The following is a 23,376-nucleotide window of genomic DNA, read 5'->3' as shown; positions in this document are numbered from 1 at the left end:
CTGCTCTCACCGTAGACTTTGAACATGGCTGAGAGTCACAACAAGCGAACCGTGTTCATGTTTATGAGAAGAGGAAGGCCTCAGTAGAAAGAAATAAGACCAGAGTGGATTTGGGAGATTTTTTTCACACGATCCCCCTGAGGAGCAGAAGAGCAGGTAAGATGGTCTAATGCAGTTATTCAAAAAGAGACCAGGGGAAACTTCTGGAAAAATCTCTGACCCTAGCTTGAAGTACTTCCTTTTTTTGTCCTTTTTCTGCTTCTTTTAATTAAAGCCTTGCCTTCATGATTCTTTTCACATCATTTGATTCATTGTTCAGTTTTTGTTTTCTTGTTTTTGAATCCTGTAAAATGTTTTTCTTCCCTCCATCTTTTTCTCCCTTTTTTCTTTTCTTACCTTTTATTTGTTCATCTTATGTTTTCCCTTTTTATTTCTTGTTATCTTCACCTGCTTGTTTCAGTTTTTCCCATTTTCTCCTCTCATCCTTCCTCCTCTAATCCCATTTCCTCGCTTTAGAGTTCATCCTCCTTCCACTCCCTAACATCCTCACCTCTTAGATTAATCTTTTTTCCACCTTTATTATTTCTTTCATTTTACTTTTTTACTTATACTCATTTCCTGTTTTCTGCTTTAACCATTTCTGCTACCATCTCCCCTTTCCATTTTTATTTTTCATCTCCTTATAATCTGTCGTTTCATAATTTAGGACCATAATTCAAGAAGTAAAACTCAGATATAGATTCACTGCACTGACTGTGAGCTTTTATTTTGTTGATTTTGATTATTCGGAATTGCAGTTAGTGAAAACCCAAAATTCTGTTTATTAAGGAGTTCCAGGTTCCTAAAGATGTAAGCGAGTGAACTCACGTGTTGAGCTAGGTGTGTTTATTTTGAGTGGGCATATATGTCACCTGAAGATGTAGAGCTATCAGTGTGGTAAGACCAGGAGAAGACCAGCAACCCACAGCAGCAAAGGACAGGTGGACCTTTGCTGTTTCATAAGATCTTTCTCATTCAAACAAATAACTTTATACAGAACCATCAGTGTGTTGTGGCTGTTAAAGCACTAACTCCACTACTACTGAGGTCCATGCCTTGTGAATGTCTTCCTTCCACCAAATGTTCGATACACTTAGATACAACATGTAACATTGCTTCTTTAGCAATGGCCATTTGTGGCTCAACCTCATATAGACCTGTCTGCCTGACAGCAGGTTTTACCGTTACAGATAGACCACATCATGGTCATAGCAGAGAAAAATCCTTTTTTTTATTGCTTTTAAAAATTGTTCTGGAATATTTTAAGGTTGTAAAAACATTACATTTTAGAAAAATATGAAGGAACCTGTGGTTAGGGTATATTTAGGATTTTTCTGAGAAACTATATTGTGGATATTAATTTGCTGTAAATCAGGATCATCAAAATGAACCAAAATAAATATTTGAACTGTATGATTGTGTGGAATGGGTCTTTATGATGGGAGATTTTACCATCATGAAGACTGAATTTGAATTGAATTACAGATGTAAGTTTTTATTGTATTCTGATTTATTGATCTGTCCCTGTATGTCCTCTCCTTCTTTCTTTGGTTGCTATCCTTTTTCTCCCTTTAGTCTCAGTGTAAAAACTTATTTACTCAATCCAATTAATTAATCTTAATTTTCCTCTGATCTTATCCTTGCTGCTGTCAAATTTTCTCATTTTAAATCCTCCTTGTTTCATATTGTCCTCCTTTGTCTCCTATAAGAATATATTTGTGTGCACATTTCCTGCTACTTTTCACACATCCTCTGAATTTGTACATCTCCTTTTCTTCCCCTTCCCTTTTTGTCTTCCTGTCGATAGGAAGTCCTAAAATGAACCGTTTTTCGGTTTTTACTCCATCCCTTCCCATATCTTCTCATTCTGGTGGGATTTTCTTTAGGGTGCCACTGTCTTTTAGGCCCTCTGTTATTTTTGCCTGCGTCAGAGAGCGTATGCGCTCATGGCAGACCTGAGTAGAACAGCAGCTCTGTAAACATACTCCTCCAGCGCCAGGAATCAGGCGGCCACTCATTGACGGAGCTCAGCGGTGCGTGGGTTGATTCTACTTCTATTATGCTCAGCGCTGGATGAATGCCTGGTGCTGTGTGTGTGTGGGGAAAAAAATCCCCCAGGCCGAAACGTTGTAGCCTTCACCCAGAAGCCCTCTGAAAAGCTCTCGCATGCGCACACTAAAGTGCGTGATTCCTCAGCGAAACGTCAATGACGTGTAAGCGAAAGCATCACTCAGCCCTTTTAGACAAAGCATGACGGACACAGTTTTCGTCTGCCTCCTCCTAACAGCAGGCTGCCCAGGTTGGACAGGATGTACAATATGAAAGATCCAGAGCAATAAAACCAGGATGAGGGAGCGTTCAGGAGCTCGACACTCAGCGTCTTTCCAGCTCAGCGAAGAAAGGAAATGTTGTGATTAGAGGTGGGAAAAAAGCACTCGTTCTGCAGCACGCAGCAAAACAGGCTCCAGAAATCAAGACTGAGCAGAACTGAAGGAAAGAAGCATGTGAAAGATTAAAAAAATGTTAGCTGATGCACAAGGTTGAGCTCCTCATTTCTTTTTGCTTAGGTCCAACCAGTCCCACTTTCCACTAACCCTTTCAAATGGTCATTTTCCCATTATTATCCAAGTCTAGAAAATACATATATCAGATTTATGTTATTTGTAGACCAACAAAAATATTGTGGGGTGGGGGGTGGGGTGGGGTCATGCTTTGTGAATCTCCCCTCAAATCTTGAATATACTTCACTATTCTCTCAAGGAAGTACACTTTTATGTAACTACAGTTTTTATTCCACTAAACTTTCCTTTAAATGCTTGGATGCAACACTTTTAACAGTTATCTTCTTTAACAATGAGCTTTTGTGAGTTACCCTCCTTGTTTTGGGTGGCTGCCTGGTGGACAACCATCAGGTCTTCCTGGTCTAATATAATGTTTTGATTTTTGGAGAAACTGATTTTTACTTCCGAGCAGTGAGACTTTCTAGTAAATCAAGTGGTCTTGATCCACGTCTTTAGATTTCCAGTCTGGTGCCTGAAAACGTCCCTGAAAATGTTTTGTTCTTCACTGTTTCTGTTGAGCAGCAACAAGGTGATATTAGCAGTCTTTGTGGAAATCACCTATATAATATTTATCACTTGAATTCGGTTAATGAAAGAAATTAACTTCAATGGTATTCTAATTCATTTAATATGACTGTTTAGCACCCCTTATCTTCAGGTAAATCTTATTCTAAAGTGATTTTAATGGCCAAAATACCATTAACAAACTATTTTTTAAACAAAAATGTAAAATGTTTCTGTCTCAAGCTGCTTTTTCCAGAATCTGTTCATCATAGAATAACCAGGTTCAGCTTTGACCAGTTCAAAAATATTTTAATCTAGAGAAATCAAAACACAGTCCAGGTCTCTTAAAAACTATGAAATAGTCTTTTAGTTTATTGGAAGCTGTAGTGATTCTAAACATCCTAACTTTAGCAGCATTACACTTTTGTCATATCAAGACAGAGCTCAGAAAACTGCATCTCCCGATGACCCAAACTGCTGCAACACAAAAGAGATGAACACTGAATTTTCAACTTTTTTTATCCTTCTAAAACCAAAGTTTTTAATAAATGGTTTTGACCAGATATAAAACATAGAATTTGTGGCATTATTACATTTTTAAATTATGCATTTATGAATTACAGATCCCGGCTGGCCTGGGAACGCCTTGGGATTCCTCCTGAGGAGCTGGCCCAAGTGGCCGGGGAGAGGGACGTCTGGGCCTCCCTACTGAAGCTGCTACCCCCGCGACCCGACCCCGGATAAGCGGAAGAAGACGGACGGACGGACGGACGGAATTACAGATACAGATGTGAAATCATAATAAATATAAATACATTTCAGTGTGTTTGGGTCTGAATTAACATAAACCTGAAAATGGACTGAACTTCTCAGCCATTTTTCTAGTCATACTGAGTTCTCAAAGAGCCACAAGAATCTCAATCACACATTCATACAGATTGGTAGACATCTCTGTGTTGAGTGCTCATGTGACAGAGAGAAACTGGAATTGAACTTCCATACTTACAACTGCAAGACAACTATTCTACCCACAGAGCCACATTTGCCCTATGTTGCCATTTTATTAAACATCCTCACTTGCACTAAAAATGACAATTACATACGCACATTTTCAGAAAAACTATGATGAAATAATATTCTAGGTATGATTTGCTCAAGTTTTTAAAATCCATTATTTCAGTTTGCTTTCTACATCTAGTCTGAAAAAGGAGTTCGTACTCATAGCCATCTTGGACTTCTTAAATAACTGCTCTTGGCACCTGAAGTATTCAGCTCCTTCTCTAGAGCGCGTAACACAAGTTTAGGGTTCAGTACAATCTGTTTTAAGAGGTGAAGGTCTCAAAAATAATTGTATCATAAATGAGAAGTTTCACATTATGGTTAAGTGATTTACGGTTGTCGCTGTTCTCACTGAATCCAGAGCGAAGTGATCATCAGTTCAATCCGTCAGCACAACAGGCCAGCTCAAGAGCCACTTCCTGTCTTACTACAAAATAAAAGCCTCACACCTAAAAAGGGGTATCAAGCAAAGAGAACTCACCTTCAAATCTGGGCTGGTGGTCATGATATCATAAACGATCGAGTTTATACAGCAGCTGGACAAAAACCCAAAGGACAGACAAACTCACTGAAGGAGCTGCGGATGAATCTGCAAAGATGACGTGATCAGGAAGTTGATCCAGAAAGCTCAGCAGGTTCTGGTGCCGCCGTACCGATTGTCACAGAGTGGGTTTATCCAACCTAACTGATCTGTCGGGGAATGGAAGGAAGGGAACCGCACCAGCTGAATGCAGTTCAGCACTACGGACAGAACCGCGAGACCAAGGGTAATTTCAGAACCACGGACAGAGCTCTCTAACCGAACCACTAGAAAAAGAGCCAGTTCAGCATCACGGACAGAACTCTATTAACAGAATCGCTACAAAAATAACAAGTTCAGCACCACGGACAGAGCTCTATTAACAGAACCACTACAAAAATAACTAGTTCAGCACCACGGACAGAGCTCTAATAACAGAACCTCTACAAAAAGAACCAGTTCAGCACCACGGACAGAGCTCTAATAACATAACCACTACAAAAAGAACCAGTTCAGCACCACGGACAGAGCTCTATTAACAGAACCACCACCGCAAAAAGAACCAGTTCAGCACCACGGACCGAGCTCTGTTAACATAACCGCTACAAAAATAACTAGTTCAGCACCACGGACAGAGCTCTAATAACAGAACCACTACAAAAAGAACCAGTTCAGCACCACGGACAGAGCTCTATTAACAGTACCGCTACAAAAAGAACCATTTCAGCAGTCTCACCTTCACAGGTGTTTTCTTTTTCTACGGTTAACCACAGAATTTCAGAACAAGACCTCTGCATCTGAATAAAGGTTAATTGTTTTATAAGCTGCCAATGAAAACTATTCAAAACATCCTCTTCTGTCGCTTTTATAAACAAATTCTTGCTCAATGCATATTGGATTTTTATTACCAGAATTTGCAACAAAACATTCTTTTATGCAAAATCGAAGACAAAATGTGAATAATACCATCTATTAATTAAATATATAAAGTAAAATACATGTTTAAGTAAACATTTACCCCTTTAAGTGACTGACATAATTGAACTGAGATGCAGCTAATTGATCCCAGAAGCGTCAGACTTAGTGGCCCATGTCTGGGGGTCCAATTTCTGGTTCAGCAGTATTTCTGCTACAATCACAACAGGAAGACATAAAAGCTCTCCAAGCATCTAAGATAGAAGATCTAATGATTACAAGTCAGGAGATGACCGGCAGCATAAAAATGCTTCTCCTGACTTCCTCCTTGTCACTAGAAAAATTAACAAATGTCATTGAACACAGATGTTTACATACAGCGTTTAAAAATGTCACATGATGTTTTATTTCTTTGACTGGTTCTGTTTTAGGTCAGCTAAGAAAACGTTTTTTTTTTCTTCTTGGATGTAAAACTGCTGATGTACTTTAAGAGATCACCTCAAACATTCTGCTTTCGTGTTTGAAAGCAGAATCATGGAAAAACAAAAATAAATCAGCCCAGATATCAGGAAGACAATAGTGGACCACTACAAATCTGCTTCAAATTAGGGTTCAGTTTCAAGCTGCCTGAAAGTGCCATGTTCATCTACATAAACAATTATATCCAAACATGAACATCATATCCAGCCATCCTGCTGCTCAGAGGGGAGGCGGGTTCTGGTCTGAAACGTGTGAATGAACCTCAGAACAAATGATAAAGGCCATGTGAAGATGCTGCTGAATTTGATAACTGAACTGGAAGAAAGTGAACAAAAAATCTGTTTCTCATTACTGTAATAATTAGCAAAAAGAAATAAATTAACTTTATTGTCTATCACATTTCCTGAGATGATCCTGAGATTTGTCTTTGACATCTGGCAACGGTCCACACATAAAAACAAATAACTTAAAAGGCATATCTAAAAGAACAACATTATTTAAAAAAATCAATACACTTTTAGCAGCTCCATAGAAGACAACATTAAATGAATGAATAAATAAGTTGAGACCCATAAGGATATTAGCAGTGATTAACTAAAGTACTCTTACTTCAAAAAGGTCACAGCAGAGGAATACCTTTTTATAAATTTTATGCTAAAACAAGAGAATTGTAGTCAGTGTCTTTAAATATCTGGGATCAAATGTAAATGAGCTTTTAGATAAACTGAAATTCTCAATTCCTCTTCTTTTGTACTTTAACTTCAAAAATCAGAACCATCACTACTATCATGATCTATAACCCGGAAAATGTTAATATAATAAAATATATTTTAAATAGACTGAATTTGTACAGCACCATACTGACCAGTCAAAGAGCTTCAGACTATGGCCACACCGAGTTGCACATTCAAAAAGTGATATGCAGATCGGTAGGCAACCAATTAGTGGGATTAAGTGCCTTGCCCAAGGGGGATCAATATGTGGAAGAATGAAAATGGGAATGAACCTACATCCTACCAAATGCAAGATAGCTACTCTACCCACTGAGCTACAGTCTCCTGTTTTATGTTTCTAAGATGTAAAATATATCATACCTTTGGAGCATGGACTTCAGTAATGTGCAACCTGGGCATTATCTCAATTTTTGAGACTGAACTAACAAATGAAACATTATTTACATCTTTATTGTATCTTTATATTATCAATAAAACTTCCCAGGTCATGTAAATCCAGAACTCATGAAAGGAAGGATTAGTACCGACTGGGAAAAGGATACCAAAGAGGATTTTGAGGTGTTTCTGGGTTTTCTCCAACAGAAACTGTTTGGTTTGGAACCAAAGACATTCATAACATATCTCACTTTCAGCGGTGATGTCCAAAAATCTGTCATTTATCGCCTGTGATGCTGCCTCATGTTTCTGGATTATCATCAGCCCTCATCAGACAGGCAGTGTTACCAGTTATTTTGCTCCTTTTCGGGGATGCTATGAACTGAGTGGCTTTCCTGTTTTTGCATAATTACTGGAAAGTTTCACATGTTGAGAACTAATCTGCAGTGAAGTCACGTTGCGTCCTTGGCCCATCTGCAAGGTGGTGCAGTCTCAAACAGGAACCCATGTAGGGTTTCTGGAGAACACTTGATCAGATACACGTCGCTTTTGTTGGGAGGAGAGAAGGCTTTTACCCAGTCAAGCATGTGTGACCCCAGATAAGAGAAGGAGAGGCGGGGAATGAGTTTTCTGAGGAGATTCGGTCTGCACGCCGCAGCCTCGTTCAGCCAATCTGCTCAAACATTTACTGAGGCACAGAGAGGGGGGAGAGGAAAGCTCTGCCTGCCTTCTGGAAAATGTATGAGAGCGAGATGTGGAGATGTGATCCAGGCAGCAGCCCATAGCCTTTCTGTCTTGTAATGGAAATGTGACATGGTGCAGTGAATACGTACAAACCGGCTGAGTCTGCTCGCAGGAATGTGAGAAGTCATCTTTGTGTGGGGAATGAAGAAAAGCACTTTCTAAAGGTTTCACTTCGAAATGAAACATTAAAATGAGTGATACCTTTGAAGAAAACAGCAAAACGACGCAGAGCAGGAAACACAACATCCTGTCAGGAAGCCCTTTATGTGGACTGACTTGATTTTAAAACATTTTTAGATGTTGTATTGTTAGGAAACATTTTCAGGGATTTTTGTACAAATGGATTCAAAGACAGATCTCAGTTATTTTCCGATGGGAATGACACATCACCCCGACAGAAGAGAAACAGATTTACTGACATCCATCAGTCCAGAAAAGGTTAAAAATCCATTTCCAAGGCTTTATGACTTTAGAGGACCTGAAGGAGAACCAATATCCACACATGGAGAAAACATGCAACAATGGAGAACCTCCCCATCAGTGGCCGACCCACCAACATTCCTCCAGGAGCTCATCAAATCATCCAGGAGGTCCCAGAATAACTCAGAACATCATCTAAAGATCTGCATGACTTAACTAAGGTCTGCACTGCCTCAGTTAAGACCAGAAGTCAAGATTCAACAATAAAAGAGAGACTGTGCAGATATGGCCTCCACGGGAGAGGCCTAGGGTCAGAACCACTGCTGACTAACCCAGCATTTCAGAATCACAACATCATACCTGCAGTCAGACATGGTGGTGGTAGTGGGAAGGTTGTAGGTCTACTTTGCAGCTTCAGATCATGGAAGACTTCCTGTAACTGATAGAACCATGAACTCTGCTCTCTAGCAGAACATCTTGAAGAAAAATTACCATCAGTTTGTGATGTTAAGATGAAGATCACAAGACAACAACCTAAAGCAGTTCACCATTTCACCAACAAAAAACAAACAGAAACCAAAATAAAGTTCTGGCCTAGTCAAAGTCTGAACCTAAATCTGATTGGGAGGCTGTAGCCTGATCTTCACCAGGCTGTTCAATCTGGAAAACCCACCAATGTGTCTGAAATAAAACAATTCTCTAGCAGGCTGGAGAAGAAAAGGCTCCCTCAGAGAGGAGCTGTGGCGCTGCGGATCCTTGCAACCGCCTGCTTGGAGCACCTCTGTGTATCAAGCTCAGTTTCACACATAAAATAGGTGAAGACTTCTTCCTGCCGATCAGATTATATGAGGTCACAAAAATTGAGCTCTGTGCGTAGAAGTCAACACATACTCAAGGTGGACTCTGCACAGATGTCCACAGATGTCAACGGACCCGTGTCTGCGGAAGTATCTGGGAACCTTTACGAACAGGAAGAGGAGCTCTGATATCGGGGGGGGGGGGGGGGGGGGGCTAATAGTAGAGCCGATTCAGTTGGTTTGGACATCTGATCAGGATGCTGCCTGGGCAACTTCCTTTGGGTTTTTTTCTGGGCATATCCCACTGGGAGGAGACCCAAGACTCGCTGGGGGGACTATGTATCCTGTCTGGCCTCAGAACATCCAGAAAGTGATGGAGGATGTCACTGGGGATAGAGATGGATGGACGGATGGACATTTACTGAAGTCAGTGATGTAAATCTGAGTTTGTTGTGTTTGCATCATGTCCCTTTTAACAAAGATGGGAAAGCTCTGTTTTAGTTGTTTTATTTCCTCCCCAACCTTTGACGCTAAACTTTAGTTTGAAAGTGCGGAGATCAGTTTGCTGAAATCAGACCTGACATTTTTTCTGAATGTGATCTGACTGTCATCAGAGACATACAGAAAAGCCAAAACACGACTCTCACTCACCTCGGTCTGTGTCGTACAGGAAGACAAACTTATTCCAGTCGTAGTGGTCGAGGATGGAGAGCAGCGCCCCCCGGATGGATGGCCGGAGCTGCAGGGTGAACTGGCTCTCGCCTTCCGTGGGGAAGCTGGGCGTGATGAGGGAGATGTGCAGGGCGCTGCAGAAAGACGTCAACGTGTGAACCGAGCGCTTGTCGTACAGGCCGAAGATGGCGAAGACACCGCGGGAATACTGCGAGCAAACTGAGGAAGAAGGAAAAAACATGAGAGTTCATTACTGCTGTGACAAAATGGAGAGAAGATTAAACTCATTTTATTAAACAATCAAAGAAAATAAAATTAAATAGATTCGCTGAATGGTATTTCTGAACATTCCAGGACCAGGGTTTTGGCAGTTTGCTGCCTTGGATCATAGGAGGGTGCGTTAAAAATGCCAGGGTGCAACAACACGACGTTTGAGCAGGCGGAGGCAGGCCACTGTTGTCCGGCGCCACTTTGAGTCCGAGGCCTGCAGGAGGAGCGGGCCAACTGGTCGGGGTCTTGGCTGGGGGTGGGCGTTGGGTCCCGGGGGTCAGCTGGGACTGGGCTGGTTACTTTGTTCTCCCCTGGAATATGGGGGAGGGGGGGGGGGGGGGGCTTAGGTATGGAGGGCAGGGTGTGGGGGAGGTAGCACCTCAGGGTTTGTGGGGTGAGGCTCTGGTTGGTTGGCTTATTCGGTTCATGCTGGCCCATCTCCGGGTGGATGGGCCAGTGGGTTGTCTGGTCTGGGATCTAGGTGGGGGGTTAGGACCAGAGCATGGACCGGGTAGGTCGGGTTGTGGTGGTCCCCCCTCTCCCCCCATCTTAATGTTTAGGTTCACCTCCCGGGTCTGGGGGCTGGATACCCCTCTGGGATGCCGGTGCCTGGATCTGGACCCCACAACCACTACTGAGCATTTTTCTCATGGATAAACCTCATAGGCACAAGTTCACTCTCACAAACACCTACAGGTGCTTGGATCGAGGTTCTTACAGATTCACTTTTATACAGAAATACACTATTATTATCTTCAGCTGTCACTTTCTACATGTCGTATTAATTAATCCTGTATATTCTTCAGTGATGGTATCAAGGTGTTGGTTGTTTGTACCTGTAATAGTTTATCAGTTGGTTCTTTATCAGTTGGTTCTTTATCAACTGGTTCTTCTTTTTATATCTCTCTTTGCAGGTGTAGAAGCAGACTCAGAGGATGTTATATCGCTCTCTCCCTTTCCTCTCCTCTTTCTCTTTCACCTTTTCTCCCTTTTAGCATTTTGTCTGTTTCTCTCCTTTTTCCCTATTCTACCTGTTTCTGTGTCCATTTATGATGAAATAGTCCCAGCATAAAATCTAATAAAGCTTCATGCAGATATAAATCAAGTTGAGCGCTATGGTGAAAGCAGGAAGGCTCCACCTGTCAAAGTAAAATCTGTTGGGCTCATTGTGGCATTAAGACAATAATTCTTAAGGCTACACTGCCAGACAGGAAATAAAAAAACAAAACACCAGGCTGGAAATACATCAGCAGTGACCTTAGAGCATCAACTGCTGCTACACATCAACGTGGGAAGGGTTCAAAGGTCATCTTCAGACCATCTCAAGTCCATCATCCTGCAGAGGATGATTATTCCCAGGAGGAGAACATTTCAGCTGCCAGCCTTCCAGGACGGACAACCAGCAGCTTCAGCCCAAGATCAGAGCTCAGAGAAATGAGCAGAAACCAGGAGCTCCACCTCAGACTCTACAGGCCTCATTTATAAGGCTTAGCTAGAAAAAGACTGAACAAGTACGGCTTGTTTTGAAAGGCTGAAGGAGACATTTTCTCCTTAGAAATTAATAAGTGACTTCTGACGTGGAAACAATAGATGGAATTGTCAAATTTGACTTTTTGAAGTAAAATCCACAATAAAATCTGAATTTCTGCAGAACTAATCACAAACCACAGCTGTCGGACCGATCCAGCTGATTTGAGACAGCATTGGCCGCTCAGCCAGCACTCCACCTGGAGTGGTGTAGGAGAGAGCTGCACCACCTTCCCATTAGCTTCTCCTCTAAATGCAAGAGAGAAGCTCTGTGTGTTGGTTCTGATCTAACTGGACCCAACAGGAAAGAATCAGTGAAAATGTGGAAATAGAGATGCACGATTCCTGCAGACAGTAAACCATGAAGCCTTGTGGGTTAAAGTGAAGTTCTGTTAGAACATGAGGGCAGGACTCAGTGACCCCATGTTGGACCATAATAGGCTCTGCAGCAGAAGCTCCTGCAGGGGCTAAATATCAGACCGTCATCATAAACTGGAACACAGAGACAATATTCCTGTAAAACATGCAATACTGATATTAATATTATACTGTCAGTTTAATATGAGAGCATTAAGCTCATATTAAACATGTGCCACTTGTTCCTTTCACAAGAAATATTCATAAAAACTGACTGATACAGAATGCGGAACCTAGTAGAAATGTATTTAATTTCATCCCAGTTAATTAGAGTTTCAATTTAGAAAAGTAAATCTGTGAGAAACGGATTTTGAGGAAAATTAAATTTTCTCTGAAAACAGCTGAGCAATAATTTTGTCTCAGAATTTAACCTCAATAAAAGCATCTAAAACAGCCGAAAACTTTTGAAAATACCAATTAGAACATGTTCTCTTCTGTTTGGCAGCTCTTGGGAAATACATTTACAACAATATTACGGTATTTGCCACAATGGCACGCCGTCTTCTGGACCAATGAGGCCTCAGCGCACAGCTCCATGATGGTCGGAGCTTGTTGTGCAACTACAGGAGCAACGGATCAGCAACAGAAAGACTGACACAAAAGCAACTAATATGCTGCTATGGTCTAGTCAAAGTTTACATCCTAACCTGACTGAAATGCTGAATTTGGACCTTCGCAGCGCTGAGCCAAGCATCCTCCCTGTAGGTTCACGATCAATAACCATTAGCAGTGTGAAATCTGATTTTATTGCCCTGAGATGACATTTAAATTACTTTTACAAGCTGTTAAAGACCAGATCATTTTCATTAAAGAGAATTCAAATTTCATTGTGATTAAAAATAATTTCCAGTGTTTTCAAATTGTTGTAGAAATCCAGCAACTGCACCCTGGAAGTGATGTTTTAGACCTTTTTTCAGCCATCTCCACTGTCTTTAACAGGCTTTGATTGGCTGACAGCTGTTTGCTGTAAAATGTGGGTAAAACAAACAAATGGATGATTAGCATTGACTATTAGCCTGGCGCAAACCGCTTTAATTCATTTCATCCGAAGGTCAGAGGGCAGGAAACGGATCAAACCAAACGTTTCCTCTGATGCTTCCCTGATGAAAGCCCCGTGATGCCGTCCTCTTGCTGCTGCGTGGATATTTTAACAGAACGGCTTCATGGCACAAAAACAAACTGTTTCTGTTGGTCACACTTTGAATTAAATGGAAACTTTGCATTTGCATAAAGTCTCCTCCAGCTTCAGTAAGCACACAGGCAGCCCGTCCTGCTTGAGGAGATCTCCTCATTATAGAAAGGTTGGGCTCGCTACAAGAGCCGCGCTATAATTGGCCTCTTTTCTTCTTCTTCTTCTTCTCTGCTCGCAGAACAACAACAGAAAGGGAAGATAATGAGCATCCTCTGCCAGTTCGAGGATACGAGCAGAAAGAGGCTGGAGGAAGAGCTCAAGATGTTCCTGTTCTGAAAGATAAACGGGATGGGGGGGGGGGTCTGCTCTGATCCTCGTCCGCAAGACAAACAAGACAACCATCAGAGACAGCAGGAGGCAAACAGATCCTGTTCTACACGCAATTAAAACAGACAGAGGTGCAGAGAAACCCGGCCCAGAAACCAGAACCGGGCCTGGAAGACCGTAACAGCGGCTCCAGGTTCTGGAGAAACTGTGAACTTCCCAAACCTCTCCAGACGGGAGAAGAACCGGTCCAACTTATATCAATAACTGAAGCAAACACTTTTTAAAGTTTGATGTAAAATGTAATAAATGGATTTTCTGCTGAGAAATAAACGGAGCATTTATTCCCAGTTAAAGTGGCTCAGATCGAACACAGCTGCTTCACATCTGGGGACACGAAGAGAAAAGCCCAGTGGGTGGAGGCAGATGAGCGTTCACACTGAGCCTGGTTCTGGTTCTGCTGGAGGTTCTCCTCCCTGTTAAAGGGGAGTTTTCCTCTCCACTGTCGCTTCATGCATGCTCAGTATGAGGGATTGCTGCAAAGCCATCAACAATGCAGACGACTGTCCACTGTGGCTCTACGCTCTTTCAGGAGGAGTGAATGCTGCTTGGAGAGACTTGATGCAACCTGCTGGGTTTCCTTAGAGAGGAAACTTTCTCACCAACCTGGAGGATCTGATGGAGTCTGACTTTGGAAAGAACCTTGAGATGACGTGATGTGAATTGGTGCTATATAAATAAAATTTTATTGAACTGAATATCCGAGGAACCCCGCTGCAACACGTCCTGTCATCAGGTTCTACAGCCATAAACAGCTAGAACGCAGGCGACTGGTTGCAGCCACTGAGCTATATAATACACTGGAGTGCTGATTTTGCCGAAAAACTGAAGTCACTGGCCGCCATCTTGCTCCTCCCTACTCTCACAGAATCCCATAGGATTTGGTTGCAACAACAAGCAGTTTTCTGGCTGAGTGAAAACGTTTCACAGGTAATTCTAGTCAGTGGATGTACTAACAATATCAACTACTGGGAAATTATGTGCTGAAATATTTTACATGTTAATTATATTAAATATATATATATGTATATATAAGTATGTGTATATGTATATATGTATATTTATGTATACACATATGTAAATATATGTTTTTGTATATTGTTATTTATATATTTATAAATGTTAAACATATATATTTAAATGAATAAAATGCAAAATATTTCAGCACATGACTTTCTCAGTACTTGATATTTTTTAGAACATAACATAAAAGTATATGGCATTTGACATTTTAAAAGTCTTAAGCCCCCCTGAACATGAGAAAATCCTCGTTATTCGATGCTGTAGCGCAAATATTCCTAGTTACTGGGGGGAAATAGGGAGTACCAATATGGCGGCTGGCGGCTTCAAATCGACTCGTTCAAACAGAGGGTGATTAGCACTCCAGTGTATTATATAGCTCAGTGGTTGCAGCGCTGCAGAACTTCCATCCTTCAGCTTCTAGGTGCATCCCTTCTCCACCACACCTGAATGAGTCACTGCCAGTTCTCTGCAGAGCTGGAGGACTGCAGCTGGTCAACCCCTGATCTTAAAACCTAAAGATTAAGCCCAACAAACTCTCTTCTATACGCAGAAAAAAGATGTAAAGGCCAAACTCTGCCTCACAAAAGCAGGCAGGAAACGAGGCGAACATCCACCAGAAACACTGACTTTCACATTTTCCCCTTGGTTCAAAGACGGAGTGAAAACCTCCCGCCTCGTGGTCAAGAAAATTAAAAGTGAAAGTGTTCAGCGAGCAGCAATTACAGGCCTGAGCAACCTGTCGTGTTTGAGCTCCCCATCTCGTGTTTACTGATGCACCGTTCAATAATTTCATATCAACAATTGATTGACTGTGGAGTTATGAATCACAGACTTATCAGCAGCTCCCAGAGCCCCTTTAGGATTTTCCAGCTCGCTGCTTCGGCTTTAAATCCTGTCGGGTTTTACTGTTTTGGATCTCAGCCTCTCAGATGGAAAGCTGAGCCGGATGGAGGGGGGGGGGGGGTGTGTGTCTGGACTTTACGTCCATCAGACATGGAGAAACCCCGATCCGCATGCAGGAGCAGGATGTGTCTGCAGGTTGCGGACACAGAATCACATATTTGTCATCTGGATGAGCCGTGTGGACAGAAGTTCTGCTCTGAGGTACAGGAAGAGTCCGGCTGAGCCGTTTAATGTGTGACCAGAATAATACATTCGCAGTTTTTTTTATTTTATTACTCACCAGAGGCATCAATTAGTTAGAATCTAATTAAAATATTCACTGATTTATGGAATTCAATTAATGAATATATTGAATGTAACTGTGAGTTTAGTCCAGGCAGACTGACAAAGTCCAAAGGTTCATTTCTGCTAAATTTGGTGATTATGGCTGAACGCTGATGTAAAACAAAGATTTAGGTTTACTGAAAATTTAAACAGAAAACTGTATCACAAAACCCAGATTAGGACTTTCTGATCAAACCACAATATATTTCACGGACCAACTCAAATCAAACAATTGAAAAGTAAAGACTCTAACCCCTCCCTGACACACGGTGGTGGCAGCATCATGCTGTGGAAATATGGATGGAGCTGAATCAAAATTATCCTGGAGGAGAACCTGTTAGAAACTGTAGAAGACCTGAGACATTATGGGACAGTTCAGATTAAATCAGATTCAGGGATTAGAATGGCCTAGTCAAAGTCCAGACGTTAATTCAACTGAAGCAAGACTTGAAAACTGATGTTCAGAGATGTTCTGCGTCTAGCAGGAGCTGTTTTATAAAGCAGAATGGAGAAAAACCTTCAGCCTTTAGACCTTCAAAGCTCTATGCAGGATTGGCATGCCACACTTTTCAGATTTTTATTGGTAGAAATATTTGAAATTCTTAATTTTCCACTTTGCTGTTTTGTGATGCTTTGTCACGTAAAATCCCAGTTAAATAGTGAACAAATGACTTATGTGAGAAAACTTACTGGCTGGGAAGCCTTCAATTCAATTCAATTCAATTCAATTTTATTTATATAGCCTTGTAAGCCTGGAGCGACGTTCCTGTAGTCAGACCCGCTACGGTGAAAACTGCAACACAAACAACATCAGAGACGACGTGTCGCTTCAAAACAAATGCAATCAATGCTGCATTTTTCTGCTACAGCGACAGACGCACGGTTTGTGAGAATCAGGACCAGAACACACCAGGAGAGCCGGTCTCAGTGGGTCTGAGGTGTGATGGTGAGATGGCCACAGAGCAAAGAGACGGCTGAGGTCGACGCCAGCCATCCATCAGAGTCAAGCTGCATGCCACAGATGTCTGTGTGACCCAGCAGTGATGTGACAGCAGTGGTACTGACAGCCTCCCGGACTCGTCCCACACAGCGGTGACCCTGAAACGCCGTCCGCTGGCCTCACACTCCACTGCACAAGCAGGTCAGAGCGCGGCCACGCCCACTGCAGCGCGCCCTGATCGATGAGCGTGACACACTAACAGAGCCGCCCCGTGCCACTGCAGGCGGTTCTGATGAAGCCCGGCCCGTCAGATCTCCGGCCTGAAAGGGGCCCGGCTGGACCTGCAGAACCTCTGGGCTCCTTCAGGCCTGCAGGGCTGAACTCCCAGGTGTCAGGCGGCTCCCGCGGCTCAGAGGAGTCGGACGATGAGTGCCGCGGCCCTCTGGGGGATCGATGTATCGAGCCGGGCTCCACAGAACAAACCTCCATTATTAAGCGCTTGTTCTGGAGGCGAGAACGCTGACGTTTGGTAAAGCTCCGTCAGGGTTTAGATCACGTTTGGCAGTGAATTTAATCTGCCTGACATTCACCAACCTAAACACCTCTCAGCTAAATCAGTCACTGCAGGAACCGGGACGCACAGAACCTTCTGAAAGTATTCACACCCTCAACCTTCTCTTATTTTCTCCTCTTAAAACCACAAATTCCACTTTATGTGCCTTTATGTGACGGCCCAACACAAGGTGGTCAAAGCATTTATTGTTTTACTAAAGAACTTCGATCGCCCTAAATCCTCCAGTCCAGCCGACGGCGTCCGGAGCTCATCGTGAAGCAGAGCCCACGTTGGTCCTGAGTGGAACCGCAGCAGGTCTGTGAATGCATGGTGGCAGTGGAGGAGCTGCAGAGATCCACAGGAGGGACGCCAACAGGGAAGAACTCTGTGCCCCCCTCCCTGATGGACACTTTGTGTTTCCTTAAATCTCCTCTTTCTACTGTTTCATGTTTAGTTTATTGCTAAGCAGGTGAAAAGAAAGGATTAAAATTTTAAGTTGTGTGTTTAATTGGAAATTGAAATGGTCTCCTCTGAGTACCTTCAGCCTGAGCACCACGGATGTAACGAGTTATGAAACTATTTACTTGATGCCTTTCTGTTTAATTGTTCACGGTTTGCTCCAGACAATCAGCATCTGGCTGTACAGTCGACTGCGCCGCAGCTGTCTGCCGTTTTCTCTCCGTTTCTCAGCTAATCACACCGACCTGGACCTTTGAAGGAATGGACTTTTTCTATTTTACAGCCTTCCTGATGCAATTAACACAAATGTGCTTTTCTCATTGCCGTAAACAGTGCTGGGTGATCAAAACAGACACTTTTCCTTTAGCTGCGGAAACGTTTTTGGATGATGTGGAGAATTTTAACCATTTTCCAATTTTCTGAGGAAATGAGCAGAAGAATAAGTCAAAGTCAACAAAAATCTCTCCACAAACCCTGTGGATCCACTCATGAAGATTCCTGTAAAAGATTACGACGTCTGTGCAGCTGGGAAGCAACGTAAAAAGACATCAGAGCTGTTTCACAACTTTTACACGGCTCTGTAGAACGACCAGAAAATATAAACATCTTGATCTGCTTCAAATTAGGTTTGTGAAACAAAATGAGAGCAGCTTTGATGTCCTGGTTTCCAGCAGAGGACCCTGAGCCCAGACATGTATGAAGAAATGAGAAAACTGCAGCAGCAGGTAACATCTAACCATGTTTGACACAAACATGTCGCCGCTGTGCGCCTGCTTTCTGCAGCCATCCAGTCAAACCTGGCAACGTAGAGCACACTGCTGCCTCCTCACATTCCCCGGTGTGTGTAGCTGAGTGAGAACATTTTCGCTCATTTTACTTGTAAACTGAAGACTTTGATGGGAAACGAGGTGTCAGCTGGGTTTAGATTAGGGTCAGGTTTAGGCCATAGAAATGGTTGAACATGAATAAAAGCCAAGTCACGGTCCTCACTATGCATTTAAGACAAGGATGTGTGTGCGTTAGAGTGAACACTGCAAAAAGGGAACTAAAAGTAGGTCAAATCCTCTTGAAATGTGTGTATTTTTCATTGATTTGAGCTGGTAAATCAGACTTTTTGCCAATGGAATAAGATTTTTGCTCTTAAAATGAGAACAATTCATCTCCATCATCTTATTTCAAGTGCAGGATGTCTAATTATCTTATTTTAGGGGTAGAGATTCTCATTCCATTGGAAAATAGTCTTCTTCAGCTGCTCAAATCAAGGAAAAATATACATATTTTCAGAAGATTTTACTTACTTTTAGTTCCCTTTTTGCAGTGAATATTGCTCTTCTGTGCTCTCCAGTTGATGCTGCGTGCAGGTGTGTGCGCAGGAAAGCCACCAAGGTGCCCAAAGATGGACAGACGTCACTGCAGGGCCGCTCCACCTAAAGCACGAGCGCCATGGTCATCACACGCATGTCCAGATGAACATGCGTGCACCGAGCAGCGCCGCGTTCCGCCTGCAGCCACTGGGTGAAAGAGAGGAAGGAGAGACGAAGCTCTGCTGACACACTCCTCCTCTTCCTCACACCCGTCACTCCGGCTCTCCACGTTTCCTCGCAGCCTGTCACAAACATCCGGAAGCTTGAGGCGGATTAGAGGTGATATTTATCGCAGACGAGCCTTAAAGGAGGCGTGTTGTAAACTTGCTGAGATCTTAATGGAATACACTTGAAGCTTGATGGTTAAAAACCCGGCTCTCGCTTTTCTGCGTTAGATTTTAACTCAACGCTTTAGAGATAAACTGGACGGAATCAAACTCACAACATTTGAATCAACTTCTCAGATTTTTGTTGAAGTTTATATTATTTTCATAAGCTAAAAGATTAGCTTGAGTTTATCTATGTAGCATCAATCCACAACACGTCATCTCAAGGCTCCTTCCAAAGTCAGACTGGCAAGTGGCTTCGAACCACCATGAAGAAAATATGCACTTCAGTCAGTGGTGTGAAGGTCTGGGATAAACTCCAGAAAGAGCTGAAGCAACGTCCCAGCATGAGTCTGTTTAAAAAAGGCTCAAATTGATGTTTTTCAACAGGTACTGTGATGAGGAGGTGAGGTGAATGATATATCAGAGCATTGTGTGTGTGTGTGTGTGTAGGTATGCATGTGTGCATTTACATGTATGTAGATGTATATATTATATATGTATATATGTGTATATATATAATATATGTATATTTTTTTGTAAATCTTGCATCAAAACGTTGTCGTTAAACAGGAAGGTACTCTAAGTTACTTTAAGTGCAATTATAGGGAGAAGGGGTATGAAAAATAAGTTTTACTTCTTCGTACCTGTTTTCAGACAACTTATAATAATCAATAATCAATGTCAGATATCAGGGTAAATATACAGAGAAGTTTATTTAGAGTAATTTTTTTTAATCTAATTTCTATTTATGTTCAAATGATTTAATTGAATTGGAATAGAAAATTGAATTTGATGTTTACCAATTACTTTTTTATGTGGTACTTGGTTGTTTGTTTGAAGTATTTCTGAAATAGATTTGTTTGTTATTATTTGTTAAATTTGTTAATTGTCCGAAATAAATTCCTTTTATTCATTCAGACTCCATCAGATCTTTGCAGCAATCCCTCATACTGAGCATGCATGAAGCGACAGTGGAGAGGAAAACTCCCCTTTAACAGCTCCATCATATATCAGAGCTCTGATTACCCCGTATGTTCCTAACAGAGCACTTCGCTCTCAGACTGCAGGTCTGCTGGTGGTTCCTAGAGTCTCTAAAAGTAGAATGGGAGGCAGATCCTTTAGCTATCAGGCTCCTCTCCTGTGGAACCAACTCCCAGTTTTGGTCCGTGAGGCAGACACCCTGTCTACTTTTAAGACTAGGCTTAAAACTTTTCTTTTTGACAAAAATTATAACTAGTGACTCATGTTACTCTCAGCTAGTTTTACTGCTATAGGCTTAGGTTACTGGAGTATATCAGGATCTAATTTTCTCACTATATTGAGTTCTACTGTTCTTCAATTATGCATTATGTGTTGTCATTTCTGCTTTAACTTTCTGTTCTCTCTCTTTTCTCTTCATAGTAGGTACACCTGGTCTGGCGTTCTGTTAACTGTGACATCATCCAGAGAAGACGGCTCACCCGCTACTACCATCTAATGTAGAACAGATTACTAGATCAATGTGTGCTTCTGTGCTTTTTTGTTTCTCTTGTTGTGTCTCTGTTCTGTCTTCTGTAACCCCAGTCGGTCGAGGCAGATGACCGTTCATACTGAGCCCGGTTCTGCCGGAGGTTTTTCCTTCCCGTTAATGGGTGGTTTTTCTTCCCACTGTCGCTTCATGCTTGCTCAGTATGAGGGATTGCAGCAAAGCCATGTACAATGCAGACGACTCTCCCTGTAGCTCTACGGTTCCCCAGGAGTGAATGCTGCTTGTCGGGACTTTGATGCAATCAACTGGTTTCCTTATATAGGACATTTTTGACCAATCTGTATAATCTGACCCAATCTGTATAATATGATTGAAGTTGAGTTTGTAAAGTGCCTTGAGATGACATGTTTCATGATTTGGCGCTATATAAATAAAATTGAATTGAATTGAATTGAATTAACAGGGAGGAGAACCTCCAGCAGAACCAGAACCAGGCTCAGTGTGAACGCTCATCTGCCTCCACCCACTGGGGCTTAGGGAAGACAGAGCAGAGACACAGAAAGCACAGAAGCTCACATTGACCCAGGAGTACTTTCTATGTTAGAGAAGACAGAGCAGAGTCACAGAAAGCACAGAAGCTCACATTGACCCAGGAGTACTTTCTATGTTAGAGAAGACAGAGCAGAGACACAGAAAGCACAGAAGCTCACATTGACCCAGGAGTACTTTCTATGTTAGAGAAGACAGAGCAGAGTCACAGAAAGCACAGAAGCTCACATTGACCCAGGAGTACTTTCTATGTTAGAGAAGACAGAGCAGAGACACGGGGAGAGTAGAGAAGCACTCTGCTGTATTAAAAGCTTCACACTCATGACAACAGGTGAATAAAATGCGCTTTGACTTTAAAAATAACAACAAGAAAGGCTGCATCCGTTCTGTAGCAGACGTCCTCCGAGGGATTCGCCAGAAGGCACCAAATGCTTCTAAGTGTGAATATTTTAAGTGCAGGCGCTGAGGGAGGAGTGAACTAAACTCCTTTAAGTGCTCCATCACTCTGCATCCATAAAACATGAGCGAACCAGGAGAGAGAGGAGGGAAGGCGACAGATATCAGTCAAATAAAAAAAGGTTTGGCCACACAAGTGCTTTCAGAGTCGCCTGTAAAGGGAAACCTGCTTGGAAATGATCCTGTGTGTGATCCAAACTCTGAATAATCCTCAGGATGAAGCTGATCAGAAAACGTGACGTGGACACCAGATTATTTATTAGTTATAAAACAGAATAACTCATCCCGGACATTCTCTGTTTACACTGTTGCCTTCAGGCAGAAGACACAGAGCAATCAGAAGAAGAACCAACCGTTTTAGAGACAGTTTTTACCCGACAGCAATAACAAAACTAAATGCAACCAAAAATAACCATTAATTATCATGAATGATGTGTGTGACAATGTGCTATTTTTAATTTTTTTAGTTGTTTTTATCAGTTATTTGTTATTTATTTCTTATATTGTGTGTAAATTGAGGGACAGAGATTTATTTTTTATTTATTATTGTTTTTTTTAAACATATGCACGGATCGATGGCACTTTTTAAATTTCATTGTTCTTGTGACAATGACAATAAAGTTTTCATTCATTCATTAGAACAATGGCAGGTTTAAACATTTCATAAAGTTTATTTGGAGAATATTAATACTAATCAAATGTGGCGCCTTGGCTTAATGCTAAATGTGTGAATAGTTTTGGCGTTAGCTGTAATATTAATATAACAGCTGTTCATATAATCTCCTCTCACACTGTTTATTGGTCATTAGGTGAGCTTTAGACACAGCATGTAGGGACAGATACTGGGTCTGTCCTCCAGGTCCACAGGCGTGTAAAAGCTGCATGGGGTCCTGCAGCCTGCAGCTACCAACATCTGGTGAACAATGGGTCCCAGCCAGGATGCCACCTCTGCATAGATCCATCAATAACGTCGATCCTCCCAGTCAGCTGTTAGTGGGGCCGTAACGAAGCGGGAGGGGTCAGGAACCATGAGGTCACATGAAACGCCATGTCTGCAGAGCAAAGAGCGACAGTCCTCTGAACTTCACAAAGCCTTCTGCTCAGGTCAGGAACTGCTGAGCAGCTGGATCCATGAACAGGAAGTTTAACGCAGAACGTCAGAGCCAGTGGTGTGAAGAACGCCGTGGCTGGACTCACAGGAGACATGTTCTCTGGGAGGAGAATCATGCTTCTCTGCCAGGGGCCTGGCAGCCTCCAGGAGGAGCTCCTCACGCTCACTGGAGCTGGACTGGCCTGCTCAGAGTCCTGGTCAAAGGAAAACCTTCCCAGAAGAACTGAAGGTGTTACAGCTGCAAAGGATGATCCAGCCAGTAAAAGTTACCCATGAAACATCTCCTAAAACCAAATCTGCAGCCAAACAGAAACACTCAGACCTTTGAAGGAAGTCAGTTTCTGGCT

At 42.3% G+C, this 23,376-nt stretch overlaps 1 protein-coding gene across 4 annotated transcripts in view; it reads right to left on the bottom strand.

Moving 5' to 3' along the window:
* Positions 1 to 23,376, bottom strand: part of gria4b (glutamate receptor, ionotropic, AMPA 4b) — a 146,424-nt gene that overhangs the window by 78,629 nt on the left and 44,419 nt on the right. For all 4 annotated transcript variants that reach the window (XM_036142710.1, XM_036142709.1, XM_036142707.1 and 1 more), the window contains exon 3: positions 9,800 to 10,039. In XM_036142710.1, coding sequence (XP_035998603.1) covers positions 9,800 to 10,039 — 240 coding nt within the window. The remainder of the gene's footprint in view (positions 1 to 9,799; positions 10,040 to 23,376) is intronic.

The sequence above is a fragment of the Fundulus heteroclitus genome, chromosome 11 (genome assembly GCF_011125445.2).
Source record: "Fundulus heteroclitus isolate FHET01 chromosome 11, MU-UCD_Fhet_4.1, whole genome shotgun sequence".
In the NCBI taxonomy this organism is placed as follows: domain Eukaryota; kingdom Metazoa; phylum Chordata; class Actinopteri; order Cyprinodontiformes; family Fundulidae; genus Fundulus; species Fundulus heteroclitus.
This window is presented reverse-complemented; position numbering and strand designations above follow the sequence as displayed.